A 20,081-nucleotide genomic window follows, 5' to 3' on the forward strand; every position below is an offset into this window, starting at 1 on the left:
GAACATACAATAAATAAATGCCATTTTGTTATATAAAAAATGTTAATATGAAAATTCTATTAAGGGTAATTGTTTTATTTATAATATAACCTATATTGTAATGTCATAACATATTCTCCATTTTACTTAGTTTTATAGTAAATGCAAATTTAAATTATTACTTTATATCAAACACTATAGTTTCCACATAACACATGGATTTTAACCTATTAATATTACTATATAAAATATGTGCTTAACTTAAATTTATGCAATGCACTGTTTGGAATAAACAAAAATTTCAAAAAAAAATGTCCAAAATTATTCTTTTAAAAAAGTAAAGACTATGACAAGTATGCTTCTTTTTTGTATTCCTCACGTGGTAAATATACGTTCGTTACTTATAATGAAAACATATTGATACAAAATATATAAAATAAATAATATTAAAAAAACAAAGCTTTAATATATTTATTTTTCATATATTCAATAACACTTGTGAAAAATTATTTTTTCTCATTTTCAATTATATATATTCACAGATGTCCGTTATTTTTCTCCCAAATTATGCAAATTATTAAAAATGATTTTAATTTTTCCAAAAACTAAAATCATTTTTAATTTGTAAACGACCTTTTGCATTTTCTTAAATGTGTTTCATCTGCAAAAAAAAAGTCCTAATTCACTTTTTCCAATTAATAGTTCATACATGACCTTACGGTTTTATGTCATTTTAAGCAATTATACACTTTTAATGAACAAATACTAATGTTTCTATAAAATATTTAGCATAAATTTATTATATACATTAATATCTTGAATTTAGCATTCAACAGGATATGGGAAAAACAAATAAAAACTGTAAATCAAAAAATTAACAACATACACATTAATGTAACCAATTTTGTTAGTATATATTATAAAGAAAAATTTAATATATAATTAATATAAATTCACAAAAAATTACATAAATTCTAATAAGAATTAAAAACTTTATAATATTTTAAAATAATTACAAATTAAAATAAGCTAATAGTACTGTAAATAAAACGCTAAAACAGGTTAGCAATTTTCATAATAAAAACATAACGAAATTACGCTATTACTAAATTCATTGAAAATATAATTTTACGAAACAGAATAACAATTAAAATGACAAAAACACGTAAAAGATATAAAAGGGTATTGTATAATTGCCAATTAAATAATGTACAATTCCCGCACATTATAGCATTCTGATATATAATCAAAATCAAAAAAACATTATTTATTTGAAACTCAAAAAAAAAATATTTAAAGGAACAAACACAATAACTTTAAAATATATATATATATATATATATATGTTTATAACTATATAATCTATTGCATAATTAAATATACAATAATAATTGCACTTTTTTATTCTTAAAAAAAAGCATGAAACCATAAAATATCTCATTACAATTCGCGCGAATATTTATATTAAAAAATAAACAAAAATATCATATTTTGGCAGTTAAAATTATATATATAAATTACTCGTAAAACACAAAATAAAAAGCAAAAAAATTTAAATATTAATTTCAAAAATATTACGAACATTAATATATTTAAAAGATTATTGAAAAACGATCGTTTCTTAATATAAATATATATATTTTTTGAATACATTTTTCCCCAGTTAAAGTACATTATCTATGGATTGTGCGAAATAAAAAAAAAAATTTTTAAACTTCCATTTATACAAATATAATGAAATAATGACAACATATTCATCCGACCATTGTTAATTATAACGTTTTCCTTACGCATTTGTCATTATTTATTCAAAGAGCAGAAACAAATATAATTTGATATATGTGTGATTTTAAAATGTGTAAATATAGAACAGAAAAAAAGAAATCATGTGCTATTACATTTATCATAATTCTAAAATAATATAAAAAGTTCAACTGTTTCTTTAAAAAATTAATAATCATATAGAGATATGCATCCATATATATTTTCATAAAACTTTAAACAATATAAAAACGCAAATGTCACATCTTAAAAATTAATATTTTATTATATATCAAAAAGAAAAGCTTTTTATTAATTGGTTTATTAAATTATGTGTTTTATACGCTTTTAAAATTAACTCATATATATAATTGTATCATTTGTTATTCCATATAAAGAAAAATGTTTTATATACTATAAACATAATAGTGGGAAAACAACTACATAACTCTGATGTCCTATCTGTTTTATATAAAAGGTAAACAAAATCAAATAAATACAAATAACTGCAGAATTTTTTTTAATATCATATATTTTCTTAATGCAAAACGTAAAATAATAAATATCACATATGTATATATATATATATATATATAAACAAAAAAAAATAGAGTATCCACCCCGTTAAAAAATATTAAGTCCACTGTAAATAAAATAATATTCAGCATTCTCTTAATATATTAATATACTTTTATTGCCATTAGGATATTTATCATTTTATGTAGTAAATGAACAAAAATTGATACGTGAGAATTATATTAATCCTTTTAATATGCATAATGTGCGTATAGCTATTTCCATATATTATGGTAACCTTTTATATTTTTCACTAGTTCTGCAAAAATATTTAAATATCTATTTTTACTTTAATTACTTCATTTTTTTAATTTCCACTCATTTCAAACGAATATCCATCTTATCTCATTATTATAATGCAGCTCCTATTGATTTTATTCCATTCATAATTATTTTATACATTTTCGATGGTGTATATTAAAATATATATATAAGAAAAAATCTGAGGTATTTATATCACTCTTTAAAAAATAAAAAGCGCCTTTATTTTTCTCTCCATAAATATGAAATTTTTTTTTTTTTTAATCCATTTACACACTTTACAACTCCATAAATTATTTTATCTATCTAATTACTTTTATGTTTGCGAAAAAGAATATATATATATATAAAAAATTAAATCGTAATGTAAATTTTTCATTACTTCATAAACACGATTTTATATGGAATTATTTTTTGTATATATACCACTCTAATTATGTGCTCATACTAATCTACAACATTTCACGTTGATGTTAATTAAAATCATATTATTTTATTTTATTTTCCTTAATTTTTTTTTCAGATGTTACAGTTTTCCCTTTTAAAAATCAAAAATAAAATTTTAATTATATTATATACAAATAACTAGGTAATACCAACATGAACTCTACAAACGTTGAAATATATGAATCTTTTGACAAAAAAAAAAAAAAAAAAGTATATAAAATAAAACTACTTCATTTTCTATATATACTAACGATGTTCCATTTTTTTGTTGTGATTTCATATGAAATACAATAAATGAATCATGTCTATTATATATTAAAAATTAATTAAACTCAATTCCCACCTTTTAAATAAAAATGCTCTACAACCATTTTTTAATATAGCTTATTTTAATCTCTTATTAAAAATTTTTTTTTTTAATGAGAATCTCCTTTTCTTGTATATATAAGGATTTTACATTTTATTTTTATATTTATGCTTGAGCTACCTGTTCATTTAATTGTGCATTTCTTCTATCCCATTCTTCCTTAACTACACTTAAAAAGTAAATAAAATCATTGTTGGCACATTGAAGGTATTCATTAGAAATATGTTCCTTAGCTCTTAAAGAATAATTATCATTTTGTAAAACATCACCTAAACTACGAACTAGGAGTTTTAAATATATAAACCACCTTTGGTTCCACATTTGACATTTCCATTCTCCATCTATAATATCATTTTGTTCTGTAAAATCGATATAATCTTCTATCATAGATACAAAAGTCTCATTCCATGTTTCAGTTATTTGCTCAATTAATTCGTTTAACTCCTCCTCATAATCTTCTTGTTCTTCACTTACTACTTGAACATCTAAATTTAACTGTGGATCATAATGAATCCCATTTGACAAATTTAACATTAAGTTAATACCACTAGTTCCATTTTGTGTATTTGCATATTTTTCAAATATATTTACGTTTTCTGATCTTAGAATTCTTTCATATCTTTTCCCGACTTCATCTTCATATGCATTTTTTTTACCAAATGAATAATTAACAGGATATATTCTATAAAAATTGATTATTATGTATTAAAAAATTATGTATTCATATTATTATTTTTTATATATACTAATTAAAAACAAAATGCTTAATTAGGGTAATAACATAAACATATGTACTGTATAATATATATATATACAAATATATAAATGTATATACTCTTAATAATGTTTACTTCAAATGATACGTGTTATAGGATTGCCAAAATACAAAGGTTAAGGCAATAATACTTAATAAAAAGGAAAACATATTTATTATTATATTTTTACAGTTTTATTCTGAGGATGTTACTGAAGAACTAAATGGTAATCATTTTTCTCTCTAATTAGCTCTATTAATAGAGGATGACTGAATGTTTAATTTACTGTAATTGTTAGTAATTTTCAACTAATATTTTGTCAAAAAAGAGAGTAGTATTTATCAATAAAATATTCTTTTTCTTCTATTACTTTCAACGAGTTATATTACCCTTCTTTAAATATCAGTTTATACTACGGATTTAATTTATAAAATAATAAAATGTACACGCTTAAAATGTAAATTTATGAGGCAAAAGAAAACAAAAATAACAATTCTAAAAAAATATCTTTAAAATTTATGCACATAATTTATATCCTAAAATTATCATAAAATATTATATATTTTTTCGTTATCCTTTTAATTAAATAATTAAAATTAAAAAGCTTAATCTAACAAATAAAATATTTGAAAATTATAGGATTTTCTATAAATTTAAAAATTATAAATTTAATTAAATTTACTTTTAATCATACCTTCTTGAATATTTAATACATTTTTAAAAATTATTAAAATATTTTTATTTTTTTGTTACTATTTTGTTTTATGTTTGTATGAAATAATTTTATATTTATTTTTTTTTTCTATTTTATAATACTTTTTTCAGTTGTTTTATATATAATCCACTTATAGATACTTTATTTCTATGAATATAAATAAAATATACATATATATATAATATATATATTTATCTATTTTACATAAAAAAAAATAATAAAAGTAATCTTGTTTATTTTATGTATTTTATAAAAATATAATGCGTAAATTAATATTTTCTAATTTAATTTTTTTTTTGTTTCAATCATCTATAGGTTGCTCTTCAGCGTATTTTCTTCTTTTTCTGTTATTTTATATGTATATAAAAAATAAAATAAATACGTATTCATTAGAGTTTTATCCTTTATAACATGTTTTTTCATTTAGAATAATATGTGGGTTAACGTATTTTCATTCTTTATACTTTATATATATATATATATTTTTTTTTTTTTTTTTTATAAGGTTAAAACCATATATTAATATTTGTTACTAGTTAAATTGTCTATTATTTTATTATCATTTTTTTTAAATTTATTTTTTCTTGTTATATTTTTTTTTTTAGCCCTATATATTTTTTTTCCTTTGTAAATACAATATAAATTTATATACATTTAATGAAAGAAAAAGTTTGTTATTAAAATAAAGCATTATTTTTTGAGAATTATGTATAATAAGTATTATTTTATTTTTTCATTTTATTTAATGTAAAATGTATAATTATTTAATAAAAAAAAATTAAATAAAGTATTAAATTAGCTGAATTAAATTAATTTATAATATAAGGATAATTGTTATTTTTAGTAATTCTGTAAAACGGTAAAATTTTTTGATTATTAGTAACGTTGTAAATTAAAATTAATAATGAGGATGTTTGTATTAATTTTGTTATAATATATTATAATGAAATAACCCACATTCCTTTATTAACCATACATGTATTAATCATTTTTATATAATAGACACTTCATATATGCGTTGATTAACAAAATTTTAAGTTTTATTCGCCTTTAATAATGTATTCAATAAGCATAGTACAAATATTGCAACTTATAATATTAATTGAGACATTTATACATATATTTTCCTAATTACATGTAAAAACAATATTTCGAAATTTGTACTTCATTTTTTTTTAACCATAGATTAGTTGTTCATTTTATTCCGTGCTGCAATAAATAAAGTACAACGAGAAAAAAAAAAAAACAAATTTCTTTAATATAAAAAAATAAAGTATATACGAAGATAATTGTTTTTTTTTATTTTTAAATTTATATATTATAAATATGTTTTTATTACATTAAAAATAATGTTAGACTTATTCATATTAACATATAAAGGATAAGTTTAAAGGTCTTTACATATATCAATTATTTCCTTATTACTCTTTGTTAATGTAGCTATTATAAATATAATATATTTTTATCCGTAACGCGTAACTATTTAATAAAGTATAAAAATATAAATATTATATATTTTCCATAAGAATAAAAAGATATATTATCATTCTTACCACTGTTTTTTATGAGAAGTTTTATATGTGCATTAATCTGTAAATATATACACCAATTTTATTTTACTGTTATTTAAATCCAGCTGATAATGGCATAAACTTTCAAAATAGTACTATAAAAAACAACCATTAAAATGTTAAATAAATTTTTTAATTATATTATATGATTATCTTAAATTTTTCCTAAAATGAGTTATTTTCGGATGTTATTTTTTTTTTTAATAAAAAATTGACGCATTGTTCAGGATTTCACTAATTAACATTGTTAATTAATCTGAGTGTTAGGTGTTGATAATTCGTTATTTAATATATAACTGTTTTGAAAATTTTTATTAAATATCTTAATTCTTTTAAATACGTTTTGTTTATATTTCAAAAGTAATTTTTATTTCACCAAAATGGCAATTATTTTACAATATGCAATATTGTGATTTAACATTTTTTAACATTTCTCGTTCTTTTGTTGGATACACAAATATATATAATATTAATAATAATATATAATTTTTTCCGTGGTAATAATATAACACATTTGCATTGGTTTAAATACAATTTTAAATGATTGTTTACGCATCTAATTTTTTTTATTTCAATTATAAATTTATTATTTTAAAGATATACTTATTTTGAAAATGTTACAAGTATTTATTTAATAACATTCTTGAATGTGTTTTGTAAAATATGTGATATATAGTTAAATTTTGTAGTATTTACTTAAAATTTTTAAATTTAGAACGAAAAAATTATTACACACTTAAACGGATAATATGAAAAAATTTCGTCAACTTTACGTGGACTACTTATAAGTTTACTATCACAAATAAAATAAGGTGAAATAATTTTTTTTTTAATATACCATGAATGGTAAAAATGTTACGGGTATATTGTTTTTATTAACATATTTTACCAAAACGTTTTATGCTTCATTCTTTGGGTATTGTGTATTAATTTTATTCTTTATATTAAAAAATTTGTAATTGTAAATATAAATATATATATATCACTAAGATTAGCCTCTAATTAGCTGAAAAAAATAAAAAACAATAATAATGATAGGCATGACGCCAAAAAATTATATACTTAAATGCTTAATAGTAATAGAATACAGTAAAGAATGTGCCAAAATATACTATTTAACTTATCTTACGGAATGATAAGTTCATGTGAACTTTTAATATTTGAAACCACATAAATGTGTATAATACTTTACTGAATTCTTCTATGCATTTGTACGTAAGAACTTTTTATAATCCAATTTTTAAACAGAATATCATGTATAATATAAAATGAATGATACACTTTTATAATGCACTAACAGAATTGGCCATGTATAAAAACATATCATTCTAACTTTCTTACTACGAATTGTATATACATGTGACTTATAAATAATCTACAAAAAAAAAAAAATAAATAAAAACGAAAATATAACCATAATTTTTAAATAGAAAAAAAAAAAAAATATATATATATATATATATATATATCATATTTAACTTTTCCAATGTTTCTATGATACATTTTTTCCTGTATCCCTGTGTGAAATAGGGAACGAAAGACTTAAATATATTTAGATGTTTCGAAAATGATGAAATTCTGAAATAAATTAAAAGCAAAAATTACAAAAAAATTAAAACACACAAAACTTGTACATAGGGCAGTTTATATTAATATAAACATAAATGCAATATTTTAATATTTCAAAAATATATAAATATATAAATAAATAAAGAAAAACATTCATTTTTGTTTTATAACTTATTAGTGTTAAGTAATATAATAACATAAAGGGACTCATTAAGCTAGGAATCAAGAAGAACACTATATTTATATTAAATATTTTCATTCTATTTCTTATTTTATTTTATAAATTTATTTTTTTCTGTAAAATTTCTTTTAAAACTGTAAACATTTTTTTTTTTTTTTTTTAAATACACATAGATTCATAGGAATAAAGAGAAAATTGTCACAACAAATTTTCAGAATTTTATTTCCTTTATTTACTGTCAGTATGCAGGAATTGTATATGATTTATCATATTTTTTTTCCTATTTAATTTTAAAAGTTATATATGTATAAATGTATGTATATATATAAATCCATTTTAACAATGGAAAAATAAAGAAAACAATACATTTATTCTTACGAACTATCATACTTACATTCTCTTTTAACTTATATAATTTAAGTATTCTCATTTACCGTTTACATTTTATAATTTACATAGGAGACCCGTTCAGCAGTAGTATCATTAATACAATACTGTTTTCGTTAAATGGCACTTTCCGTTTGTGCACTATAAAGTTTATTTCAGTGCAGGGTATTATATTAATATTCAAATATTAAATATATGTTAAAAATTATTATATTTTAAGGGTAATATTCCTTCATTTTGTAATTTCATATTACTTCATTAAATGAAATAAATTTTTTAATGTAAAAACGTTGCTTTCAAGTTCATTTCAGCACTACTCATAATAGCAAATATAAAAGATTCTATAATATATATATATTTATATACTTACATATTTTGAAGTCAAGTAGACATCGATTTTTGCAACTTCAAATTTTATACATTATAAAAATTATTAATTTCATATTTATTTAATGCTTATATAAAAGATCATGAACAAAAATAATGGACTTATGAAAATGATATTTTTTTATCCTTACAATTTGATATGATCTTCAATCTTATATCATTATAATTCAAAAATATACAGTTCATATTATCTAATATATATATATATATGGGTATGCAGTAACTTTTGCTTGAAGGTTTATTAACATACTGAACCTTACCCAAAGGGTTTCTTTTATAATAGGTAATTCAGGATAATATATATATTATTATTTATAATTAATAATTACATATTATTATAGTTCAAAAAAGAAGTAGATCTTAAATAATTAATAACTTCCTTGTTGCAAATTTTAGTAAAAATAAGATTTATAATATATTAATCAGTGCTATCATCTTTAGAAAAAAATAATTTTACATACTGTCATGAAGACATTGATTTAATCTGTAAGATACGTATATAAATATATATATATTTCGAAAAAATTTATAAAATTTTATTATAAATTTTTTATCAGTGGATATATATATATGTATACATATATTACAATATTTAATATATTAAAAAAATTTTAAATTAAAACATTTTGGTAAAGTTCTGTCTTTGTTCTAATATATTTTTATGTAAGAAAAAAATAATTAACCACCACTACAACATTATTTAAATAATCAATGAAAATTTAATAATTAAAAAGAAAAATAATTTGAGAAGTATAAAATTAGGTTCAATTTTATGCATATCCAGTTATAAACGAAAATTTTCTTATACATTGAGTATAATAAATATATATTATAACTGTACTTAAATATATATGTGTAATGAACAAAATTTAGAACTTAATGGTACATTAGTTATAAATTATAATAAGTTGATAAAAAATGAGAATTACAGTATTTCGTTATAATTTTTTGTAAGAATATATAAAAATTTACAACTTAGAATTATTATTTATATTTTCTGTTTCAGTAAAATTAATGAAAATGACTATATAATTTTTTATATTCCTTGGTAATAAAATAAATTTTAATTTACTTTTTGGTACAATATATGAAGATTAATGTACATAATTTTGTACTATCAAAAGTTCTTCATATTTTATTAAAAATAGTAACTGCTTATTTTTCTTTTGTTTTATATTCCTAAAAGATAATTTTTAATCTTTTTTCTTTATTAAACTTATTCCTTAATTCATTTCTTAATAATATATATTTATTATATCAGTATAATATATAAATTAATATATATACAACATAAGCATGTGTTCTATTTCTTATATAATGCATAGCAGTATAATATATATATTACACATATACTACTCCTCATTCGAGTAATATTTAAGTTCTAATGATGTATCTATATAATATTAATATTTTATGACTTTTTTTAAAAAGCACTTCTATTATTATATATTATAATATTATATATATTATTTATAATTTTCCTTATTTTTGTATGTATCTTTTTTTTATTATATTTCAATTATTAACATTATTATTATTATTATAACGGATTTTTATAAAAATAAAGTTGGACGCAATCAAACATGTTGTATTCATAATACTATATTTTTATGGACCTACTTTTTATTATCATTATTAGAATTTCTTACATTTTTCATTTTATATAAAATACATATAATCTTCCATTGGAACCGCTATTAAATTACATTATATAGTAAAATAATTTTTAAAAAAATATTTATAATAAAACCATAATATTTTTAAGTTCATTAACACAAAAAAAAATGCCCTTGTTAACTAAATATAATTAACGAAACTTTCACTATCTTTTTTATCCTAAAAAATATTAATATTTATAATTTATTTTAATATATACATGCATATTTAAATAATAAAATTTTAAAAATTGTGTTGTTATTCTATAATTTTTGCTGTTAAAGTATTTATTCATAAAAGAATATAAAACAAAAAAGTATTATATATATGATAAAACCGTTAGATAATTATTGAAAATCTGCAATATTCAAATTTTTACAAAATAAATCTAAAAAAAAATATAAAATACATATACTTTTTCCTCTTTTATTTTATTTGTAAAAATAAAAAATATATACTTGCAAAATAATATTTTTGAATGTTATTCTTTATAACAGACTTTTCTCTGTTATTAACAATCTATTTATTAATATTATTATTTAAATAAAAAAATAATATATATTGCAACTTCAGTTTTTAGTAATAAAAGTTATTTGGAAATTCTAAATTGTTTAAAATTATTCTTAAAAATTTTTAATTTTTAAATACCCCTGATTCAGTTCCTTATAACGAAAATTTGTTTTAATAGTATTTTTATAAAAAAAAAAAAAGAATGTGCTAAATCTCATTTTAATAAAACAAAGAATTGAAGAAAAATATATAAAACTTATCTAAAATTGAAAATACTACAAAAAATTTATAATTATAGAATAAGCAAATTATTTTACAACAAAATTATGCTTTCAAACTTTTAGAGAATTCCAAAATGAAGAAAAGCAACACTAATACATTCATCACTTTTTGCAAAGTTTTTACATCCACCCTTCTAATATGGGTAGCTCAACATGAGGTATTGTATCAACTATTGATATTTTAAGAAATTTTTACAATTTATATTTTTTTGCTATTTTATTATATTTTTATTTTAATAAAGTTTGATTACGATATTGAAGTACACATATATAACATGTATATATGTAATATATTCGTTTGACCAAATATTGTATGTATTCAACTAAATTATTTTTACTATAGAATAACTATGAAGAATCATTTGAAAAAAATGCTAATTTCAACACAATGAGTTTAAGAAATGGTAGATTGTTGAAGGGACAAACAGAAGTATATGCTAACTATCCTTCACAAGATGATTTATTTTTAAAAGGCGGATCAATGGAATCATTATATGATGATGATGTTGTTTTAAAAAACAGAATAAATGGTTTAATTAAGGATAGCTCAATTAAAAATAGATATGATTCATTTCTGCAGGATATCGATTATCAAAAACAATTTAATGATATTATGAAAAAAGAAAATAAAAAAAAAAATGGTTATGTAACAAAAGATATGAACCTTAACGAATTTTATGAATCAACGGAAAGTATTAATGATTTAAAAAAAAATAACAAAAAAAATGGTAATGTAACAAAAGATATGAACCTTAACGAATTTTATGAATCAACGGAAAGTATTAATGATTTAAAAAAAAATAACAAAAAAAATAAAAAAATATCACGTGCAGCAAAAAATAGAAATGATGATGATATAAGCGGATCAGAAGCTCTTCAAAATATGGTTCATCAAGCTTTACAACAAGAAAAACCTAAAAAAGGGTTTTTGAAAAAAATATATGATTTAGATAAAAAATTTGAAGCTGAAATGTTACGTGCAATGAAAAATAGTAATTCAGACGCAGGTTTTCATGAATGTAGATTTAAAAATGGAAAAGAAATATTTAGTGTCTTTTTGGAAAAGGCTAGAATATATATTCCAATAACTGTAAGCATGTTGGTCACATTGTTCTTTATGTGTATTTGTGGTGGTACTATGAGTAATTCTGCTTTAACTCCAGCAACCATAGGAGGAGGATTTTTCTTTGGTTTATCCTTTGTTGTATCAGCTGCACTTATGATTTACTACGCACTTAAATTTGGTAAAATGAAGAAGGTGCATAGTTTTTACAAAGCAGTCAACAGAAGTAAAAACAGCAGAACAAGAGCAGTAAATCACAAAATTCAAAACAGAAAAAATATGTAAAAAATTATGAATGGCATTATAAATTATTGAAGATTATATTTATTTTTTAAATACACTCCAAATTTTATATAACTTATAAGGAAAAATATATATAAATATGGTATTATATATGTAGGATAAATACGTATATTTAATGTTTGGTTAATTTTTATATTTCATTTGAAATCTTAAGGAAATACCTAATATTTTTTATATTATAATTTTTATAATATTGATGTTCGATTCATAATTAGAGGATTTGTTTGAATATAATTATATTTTTATGTTTATTTATGTAATAAAAAAATTGATCTTTATTAGTGATCTTCTTTACTATTGTTTTTCCTTATATGTTTTATGTGTGTTTCATATATATATATATATATATGTAATAAAGGTGTTATAGTAAAATTTGTATGTATTAAGTTAATAATTCATAAAGACTTATTTTTTGTAATTAAACTTAAAAATTAATTCTTTTTCCTCTTAAAATATTTTAATTGTTGTTCACGTTTTAAAACTTCATTAACTTATTATTATGACTGTTCATTCCTATTTATCATTAATTTTTCTGATATGTAATTGATATGTATTATCTAATATTTGCATAACAAAAATGATGGTTTTTTTTTTTTTATTGCATTTTTTTTTTTTAATTATGATACACACTTTTCTTATTAAAAACTTTTATTTATAACTATATTAAATATAGTTACACAAATATAGATGAAATTGTACTTCCTTTATTATTGCATTTATATATAACAAAAAGCGCATTTAATTAAAAAAGAACCACATAAAAATTGTATGTTTTTTTAAATATAGCACATATTTCACCACGGGACAAAATACTGCTACAGTTAACTTAATGTTAAAAATGGTTCTTATAAAATTGTTTTTATTTAATTTTTAATTATTACTGCTACATTATTTGTTTCTTATATTATCTTATACGATAAAAACTATGTACATATTTTTTTTTTTTTTTCTAACGGAATTATTAACCCTTACGCATAAAATAAAATAACCACTTAAGTTATAGCTTTTTTTTTTTAGATCTTTCCTAATTATATGTCTATAACTTTAACTGTGAAAAGCACTAAACAGAATAATATAAGCTTATATGCATATATATCATGTACATATATACATCAGCTTATATAAAAATAGATGCCTAATGTTATAATACTTTTTGTTAAATCTCGAGACATCTATTAAATACCTTATACTTTCCTACAATACTATGCCAAAATAATGAAAAAAACATATACCTTAAAGAAGTACTTAATAAGTGCTTAATTTTATAAGTAAATAATAATTTACGTACACCTGATCGTATATATGGTTTTCTTGAAAATATTCTTAGTGAAAATAAACATATAAATTTAAAAAGAAGATATGTTTTTTCCTTTTTTTTTGAGGGGGGGAGATTTTTTAGGTGTATTCCTTTACTAATAAGCTATTTTGTTACAACTAAGTTGTCCTTGGCAAATTATAAAAAAAAAAAATAGAAAGGTTCTTATATTAATAATTATATAATGTTTCTAATTTCATAGAAACTTATATTAATTCACCCAATTTTACAGTATAATTTTATACTTTTATTTTATTCATTTCTAAGAAAATAGCAATAAAATTCTGCCAGTAAATAATTTCATTATAGACATTATAATTATTCGTTTTCTTATATTTTTTAACAAAAATTAATATTCTCACAAATCTTCCATACCAAATAATAATCCTCGATTCATAGCGAACGAGTTGTAACGTTAATATAATACTATTTTTGTTTTACCATTACACTAGCTTGTATATGATGATTAAGATTCTACTTTTATATTGGCATAACAATTTATATTTTTACCTAATAACTTATTATATACTATAAGTTTATTATTACCCCTTATAGGAAGATTACAATTTACATTTTCCTTTCCTTCTGGCATGGAATTGTTATATTTTAAATCTCAGAATTTTTTTATTCTTTGCTATTCCATTTTTTAGTAAAATAGTTTATTTTTTATAAAAACATTTCCATTTAAGCACATATTTAAACAGTTTTATACGTTTAACATTTCTCTTAAAAAAGAAAAGTTATTTTAACTTTTTCTCCCATAATATTGGCAATACACGGAAACATTATATTAATATTTCTATTGACTTAATCTAATAATACACTCAAATCTATTTAGTCTTTTATAACTGTTTTTGCAAAGGATAATAATAACTGTTCCTTGATGATTACTTTTATTTTATTCTCTTTTTCATCAGAATAGAAGCTTCATAATAAGTAATAGACATGATCAATAATCATTATCCATGCTATATTTCATTACTATATATAAAAAAACGTATTTTATTCAAATACAGGCTATTGATTAACGACATTTATAAAATAACAATAAATGTTTATATGATATGCCATGAATTCTCCTAATTTGCACATTTAAATAATTATTAATACTTTAATATAATTCACAGTTTTATTTGTTTTAATAGTTTCTATTTTAATGTTAAAAATATAAGTTGCATTTCCTATTTATTTTATTATTATATTATTATATTAATATATAAAATTAGGGATAATCTTTTCTTGTCCGCTGCATTTTACATTTAATAGTAATTTTTCCCTTACAACTTCCTAGTATAAAAATATTGTCAATTTTGCATATATGCCTATTTTATTATTATCATCTAATGCTACAATAATATTGTAAATGTAGAGCTTTTTTAAACAATGTAATACTGAGATATATTTATTTATATATTATTTTATTAAATTTTAACTTTATATGCATTTATACCATTTTATATCAATTTTAGTGTAATACAATATGAATTTAACTATTAACATAAAACTTAATTTCTTTCGTAGACCTATATATCATTCAAATCTACAGAATTAGGAAAATTTTTTTGTTAATTTAAACTCCTCTATTAATTGTAACAGTTCAATAACATAACAAAAAAATATATATAGCATTTTTTCTTAAAGGAGCAATAATCCTAGTGTAATTCTATAATACATATTTGAACTTAAATAATGTACAAAAATATATATCTCTTATTAATTAGTTAACTCATTTTTTGTGCAGAAAATTGATTATTGTTGTATATATATTCCTACTAACTAAAGGTTTTCAAGTTGGTATATTTAAATACCTTATAATGTATATTTTCATTGACCTCCATTTTAGCATACATAATATAATATTACTTTATTCAAGTTTAATAGAATTTTAATCTTAACCTTAATTAATATATTAAATAATAATATATAATAATATACGCGTATTTTACTGCAGGTCTTATGAACAAGCAAATATACTAATTAAATATAATTCAGCAAAATATTACTTTGCAAAAGAAATTGTAAAACATTTCAGTACAAATCTATATATATATATATATATATATATATATATATATATATATATATATATTTATATATGTATAAATGTATTATATGTATTACGATTTTTGCTGTATTATTCCCGGTCTTGTGTTAGTAAGGCGAATTGTTCCCCGCTTATTTATCGTGTTCATTTTTCATAAATTTACATAAACAATGAGATAACTCAAAACATTGCAAAACATATGATCTAGCAATGCTTTTGTGAATGTTTTTATAATGTATTCACTATAATTACATATATCTAAATATTTTAATGTTTATTATTTTGCATAAATTTACTTTTTGAATTTAAATAGAATTACATTTATCATGGTATTTTTTTTATTTTTGATATAACCTATCTACAGAACAAAGTTAATTATGAAATGTACTGTTATTCTAGGGGGAACAACCGAAAAGGATATAATAAAACTTTTATTATTAAAATATACTATTATTAAACTGCAATGTCATTTTCCCGCTAACTATTTATTCATATATAAATATATATATAATAAATGAAGATTCAATATAAAAAGGTACTAAACAAATTTCAATAATTAATATCCTTACATAAATATAAATAATAGGAAAGCTAATAGTGATAAAATTATTTATAATTTTTTTTTTTTTTTAAATGTTTCACATAAATGATTTATACATCTTCCATATTCTTAGTTTAAAATTAGAAGTATATTTGCATAATTATTAGAAATTAAAAAAAAATTTCTGTCTTCAATATTCAAATTTATATTTTCAGATGTTACTTTTTCATATATACTCTTATTAATAAAGATTACAAACTAATATATAAATTATATAATATGAAATAAATACAAAAATACATTATATATTAATCTTTTATACTATTCCCTTCCCGCTAATTTATACGTAAATTTTTGTTTTATTACTTGTATAATGGCTGTTTCTTATGTTAAACATAATTAGCATATAATTTATTTCACAGTAAAATCTATATATCAAAATTTGTCTTCCACTTTTACGTTCTTGTGATTATATATATACAGAAAAGAAAAAAAAAAAAAAAAGCAATTAAGATAATATAATTTAACGTTGAAAGTATTATTTTACATTCTCTATTTGGGATAAGGATGCACTACTAATACTTACCACCCTATATATATATTTACTTAAAAATATAAAACAAAAAATTTGTAGCTGTAGATTTAGAAAAAATTTGAATATTTATCAGTTTTTTAATAAAAGAATTTCTTAAAAAGTAAAATTAAAATTAATGTTAATATATTCGCACTTCATAGTTACGAGTGTCGAATTTTTAATATAATTATAAAGCAAAAATATGTAAAACTTTTACATAAACAAGACTAAAACATTAAAAAAAATTAAAAAGAGTAAATTTCTTAGAATAAATACTCAAATACAAAAAAATTAAAACACAGTAGTTTAATAAATATTTACTATCAAAAAGTATGTATATATACACATCCGCACATGCGATATATTATGTTTCATAAATGCAGCATAAGAATTTACTTCAGCAATACGAAAGACACAGTATGTCAAATGCTTAATTACATAATTTTTAATTCTTCAGCAGGCGATTTTTAAAATACTCTAATGTTATAGAACACATTAAAATTTAGTTATTTGTAAAGATATAATGTTTCGAAATTAAAGGTCAGTTATTTTATATTTTATATATTATACATTATATAAATATTTAATTAAATGTTTCTTACAGGTTTCAGAAAAGGATTCCTCTGTATTATATTCCTTTTTATCTTTTGGTATTTTTCCTGATATATTACGAAAGGTCCTTCCTTGATATCGTAATGTCAATATTGTTAAGGGGAGTAAAATAAGAGATAAATATAATATATAAATACTACCACCTATATCAGAAACTTTTGAACTGAAAATAATAAATCCTATGACAAATAGGAATAGTGGAATCACTGGAAAATAGAGGTAATATTTTTGTATTGAACTTTTTCTTTTTGTATTATAAGTTTTTTCTTGTCCCAAAATGTAACTATCTTTAAAATTTACCTCATTTGCCATATTATTATTACTAGAAAATATACAACTTCCCTCATCCAAACTTGATTCACTTGCTGTTAAATTCAGATCTGAATCATTTATAAAAAAGTCGCTAATTTTATTTTGACATTTGTTTCCATGTAATAATGTTTCTTTTGAAAATTGTTCCTCCAAATCTTCTTCCTCCAATAAATTTCTTATAAATAATTTTCTATTTTGCATTTCATTCCATGGCATATTTTTTCTTAATTCTTTTTCCTCAAGAAACCTTTTTATATAAGAGAGTTCATTTCTTCCTTTTCCATTTGAGAATGATGAGGTATTATTATTAAACTTGGTGAAACATGTTTTTTCGAAGAAAAGCTTAAAATAGAACATTAAACGTATGTACCCATATATGTACATATTTTTATATACATATATATATATGAACTTGTACACGTAAATATATATATATATATGTTTAAATAAATATATAAGCATACATATATACGTACACAAACATATGTATGTATGTATGTATGTACGATTTCATAATTCACAAGTTCCAATTTTAATCATATTATAATTTTGAAAAATAATAATGAACTCTCATAATAGTATCTTACATTATTAGAAGTATACAATGTCCAAATGAAAAGACAATATAAAAAGAGCTTGACTAAAAAAGGGCAAACGTTTATTTTTACTTTGTTATTAAATTCCTTCGCCATTGTCACATGCACAATGGTAATAATCCGTTTTCTGCTTATGCTTGATAAGTTAATATTTAATATTATTTTGTTATATTATTTTTTTAATTTAATATACATATAGAAATATATGTTTTTAAAACATAAATAGAACTATCTAATTTTTTTTTTTTTTTGGTTGATTTGCAGGAAGTATTCATTTTAACCATAATTCTATTATTTTAAATTATTAAAAAAAAAAAAAAAACTCTATTTTTAATTAATATAGTCAACGACTAGTAAAATTACAATTGAACTTTGTGGGTATGGAACTAAAAATTAAAAATTATAGGTACTTAACTGATCTTAACTTTTTTAAAAATTTATATTATTATGCAGTATATTCACATATATATATATATATATATTTATTTAGTACTATTCAGAATATTAATTCATTGACATTATTTAATATATGTAGTATTATTTAAAATCAAAAAAATAAAGTTCTCTTAATTTAAAATAACTTAAAAAAAAAAAATGATAAATTTTAAAAGATAGAAAAATAATTGATTTGGCAAACAAAATAGATTAATTTTGCGGTTATTCTTTATTATTTATATTATGTAATATATATTTATATATATATAATAAAATACAACCTTAAAATCAAGAATATTTTTTATTATTAAAAGTATAATATTGCGAATATATTTTTATTTTTATTATAAAATGTTTATTGTTATAAAGAAAATTATTTGATAAACTCATAAAAGAAAAGAATAAATTAAATATATTATTTTATCACGTTTTATATGTATTATGCAATATAAAATACACAGCCTCATAGATTAGTGGTTGTGTTTTTTTTATTAAATATTAGTATTAAAATATAACGTACAAATATAATTTTATTTTTTTTGGTAAAAATTATAAAAAAAATTACAATTATTATTTTATATAATTGAATCATTTCAAATTTGTTAAAGTAATACAAAAACTCTGATACTGCAAGTTCATACAACATATTTTGTGTTAAGATTGTTAAATAAGATCAGAAAAATAGTATTATTATTACGTCCATATTATACTTATAAAGAGGTGTAAAAATTGAATGGGGAAACAAAATAAAAGAAATAAGGAAAAAAATAAAAATAATAAACCTTACTTATTGCACAAAATTATACAATATCCATATAATTATGATTATTTTTACAAAAAAAACATTAATATACTAATTTTATAATAAAGTTATTTTAATAAT

The 20,081-nt window shown here is 19.5% G+C and overlaps 3 protein-coding genes across 3 annotated transcripts; 1 reads left to right on the plus strand and 2 right to left on the minus strand.

Moving 5' to 3' along the window:
• Positions 1-3,496: 3,496 nt before the first annotated feature.
• PmUG01_10012200 (Plasmodium exported protein, unknown function) lies at positions 3,497-4,316 on the minus strand (the record flags this gene model as incomplete). The annotated part of the gene is made up of 2 exons (XM_029005302.1): positions 3,497-4,073; positions 4,243-4,316. 2 exons carry the CDS (start codon positions 4,314-4,316, stop codon positions 3,497-3,499), a joined length of 651 nt encoding a protein of 216 aa, XP_028861904.1.
• Positions 4,317-11,477: 7,161 nt separating this feature from the next.
• PmUG01_10012300 (Plasmodium exported protein, unknown function) lies at positions 11,478-12,751 on the plus strand (the record flags this gene model as incomplete). The annotated part of the gene is made up of 2 exons (XM_029005303.1): positions 11,478-11,561; positions 11,747-12,751. 2 exons carry the CDS (start codon positions 11,478-11,480, stop codon positions 12,749-12,751), a joined length of 1,089 nt encoding a protein of 362 aa, XP_028861905.1.
• A 5,056-nt stretch (positions 12,752-17,807) lies between these two features.
• On the minus strand, positions 17,808-18,524 carry PmUG01_10012400 (uncharacterized protein; the record flags this gene model as incomplete). The annotated part of the gene is made up of 1 exon (XM_029005304.1): positions 17,808-18,524. The coding sequence occupies one exon, from the start codon at positions 18,522-18,524 to the stop codon at positions 17,808-17,810; it is 717 nt and encodes a 238-aa protein (XP_028861906.1).
• Positions 18,525-20,081: the final 1,557 nt, after the last annotated feature.

The sequence above is a fragment of the Plasmodium malariae genome (assembly GCF_900090045.1).
Source record: "Plasmodium malariae genome assembly, chromosome: 10".
Taxonomy (NCBI): Eukaryota; Apicomplexa; class Aconoidasida; order Haemosporida; family Plasmodiidae; genus Plasmodium; species Plasmodium malariae.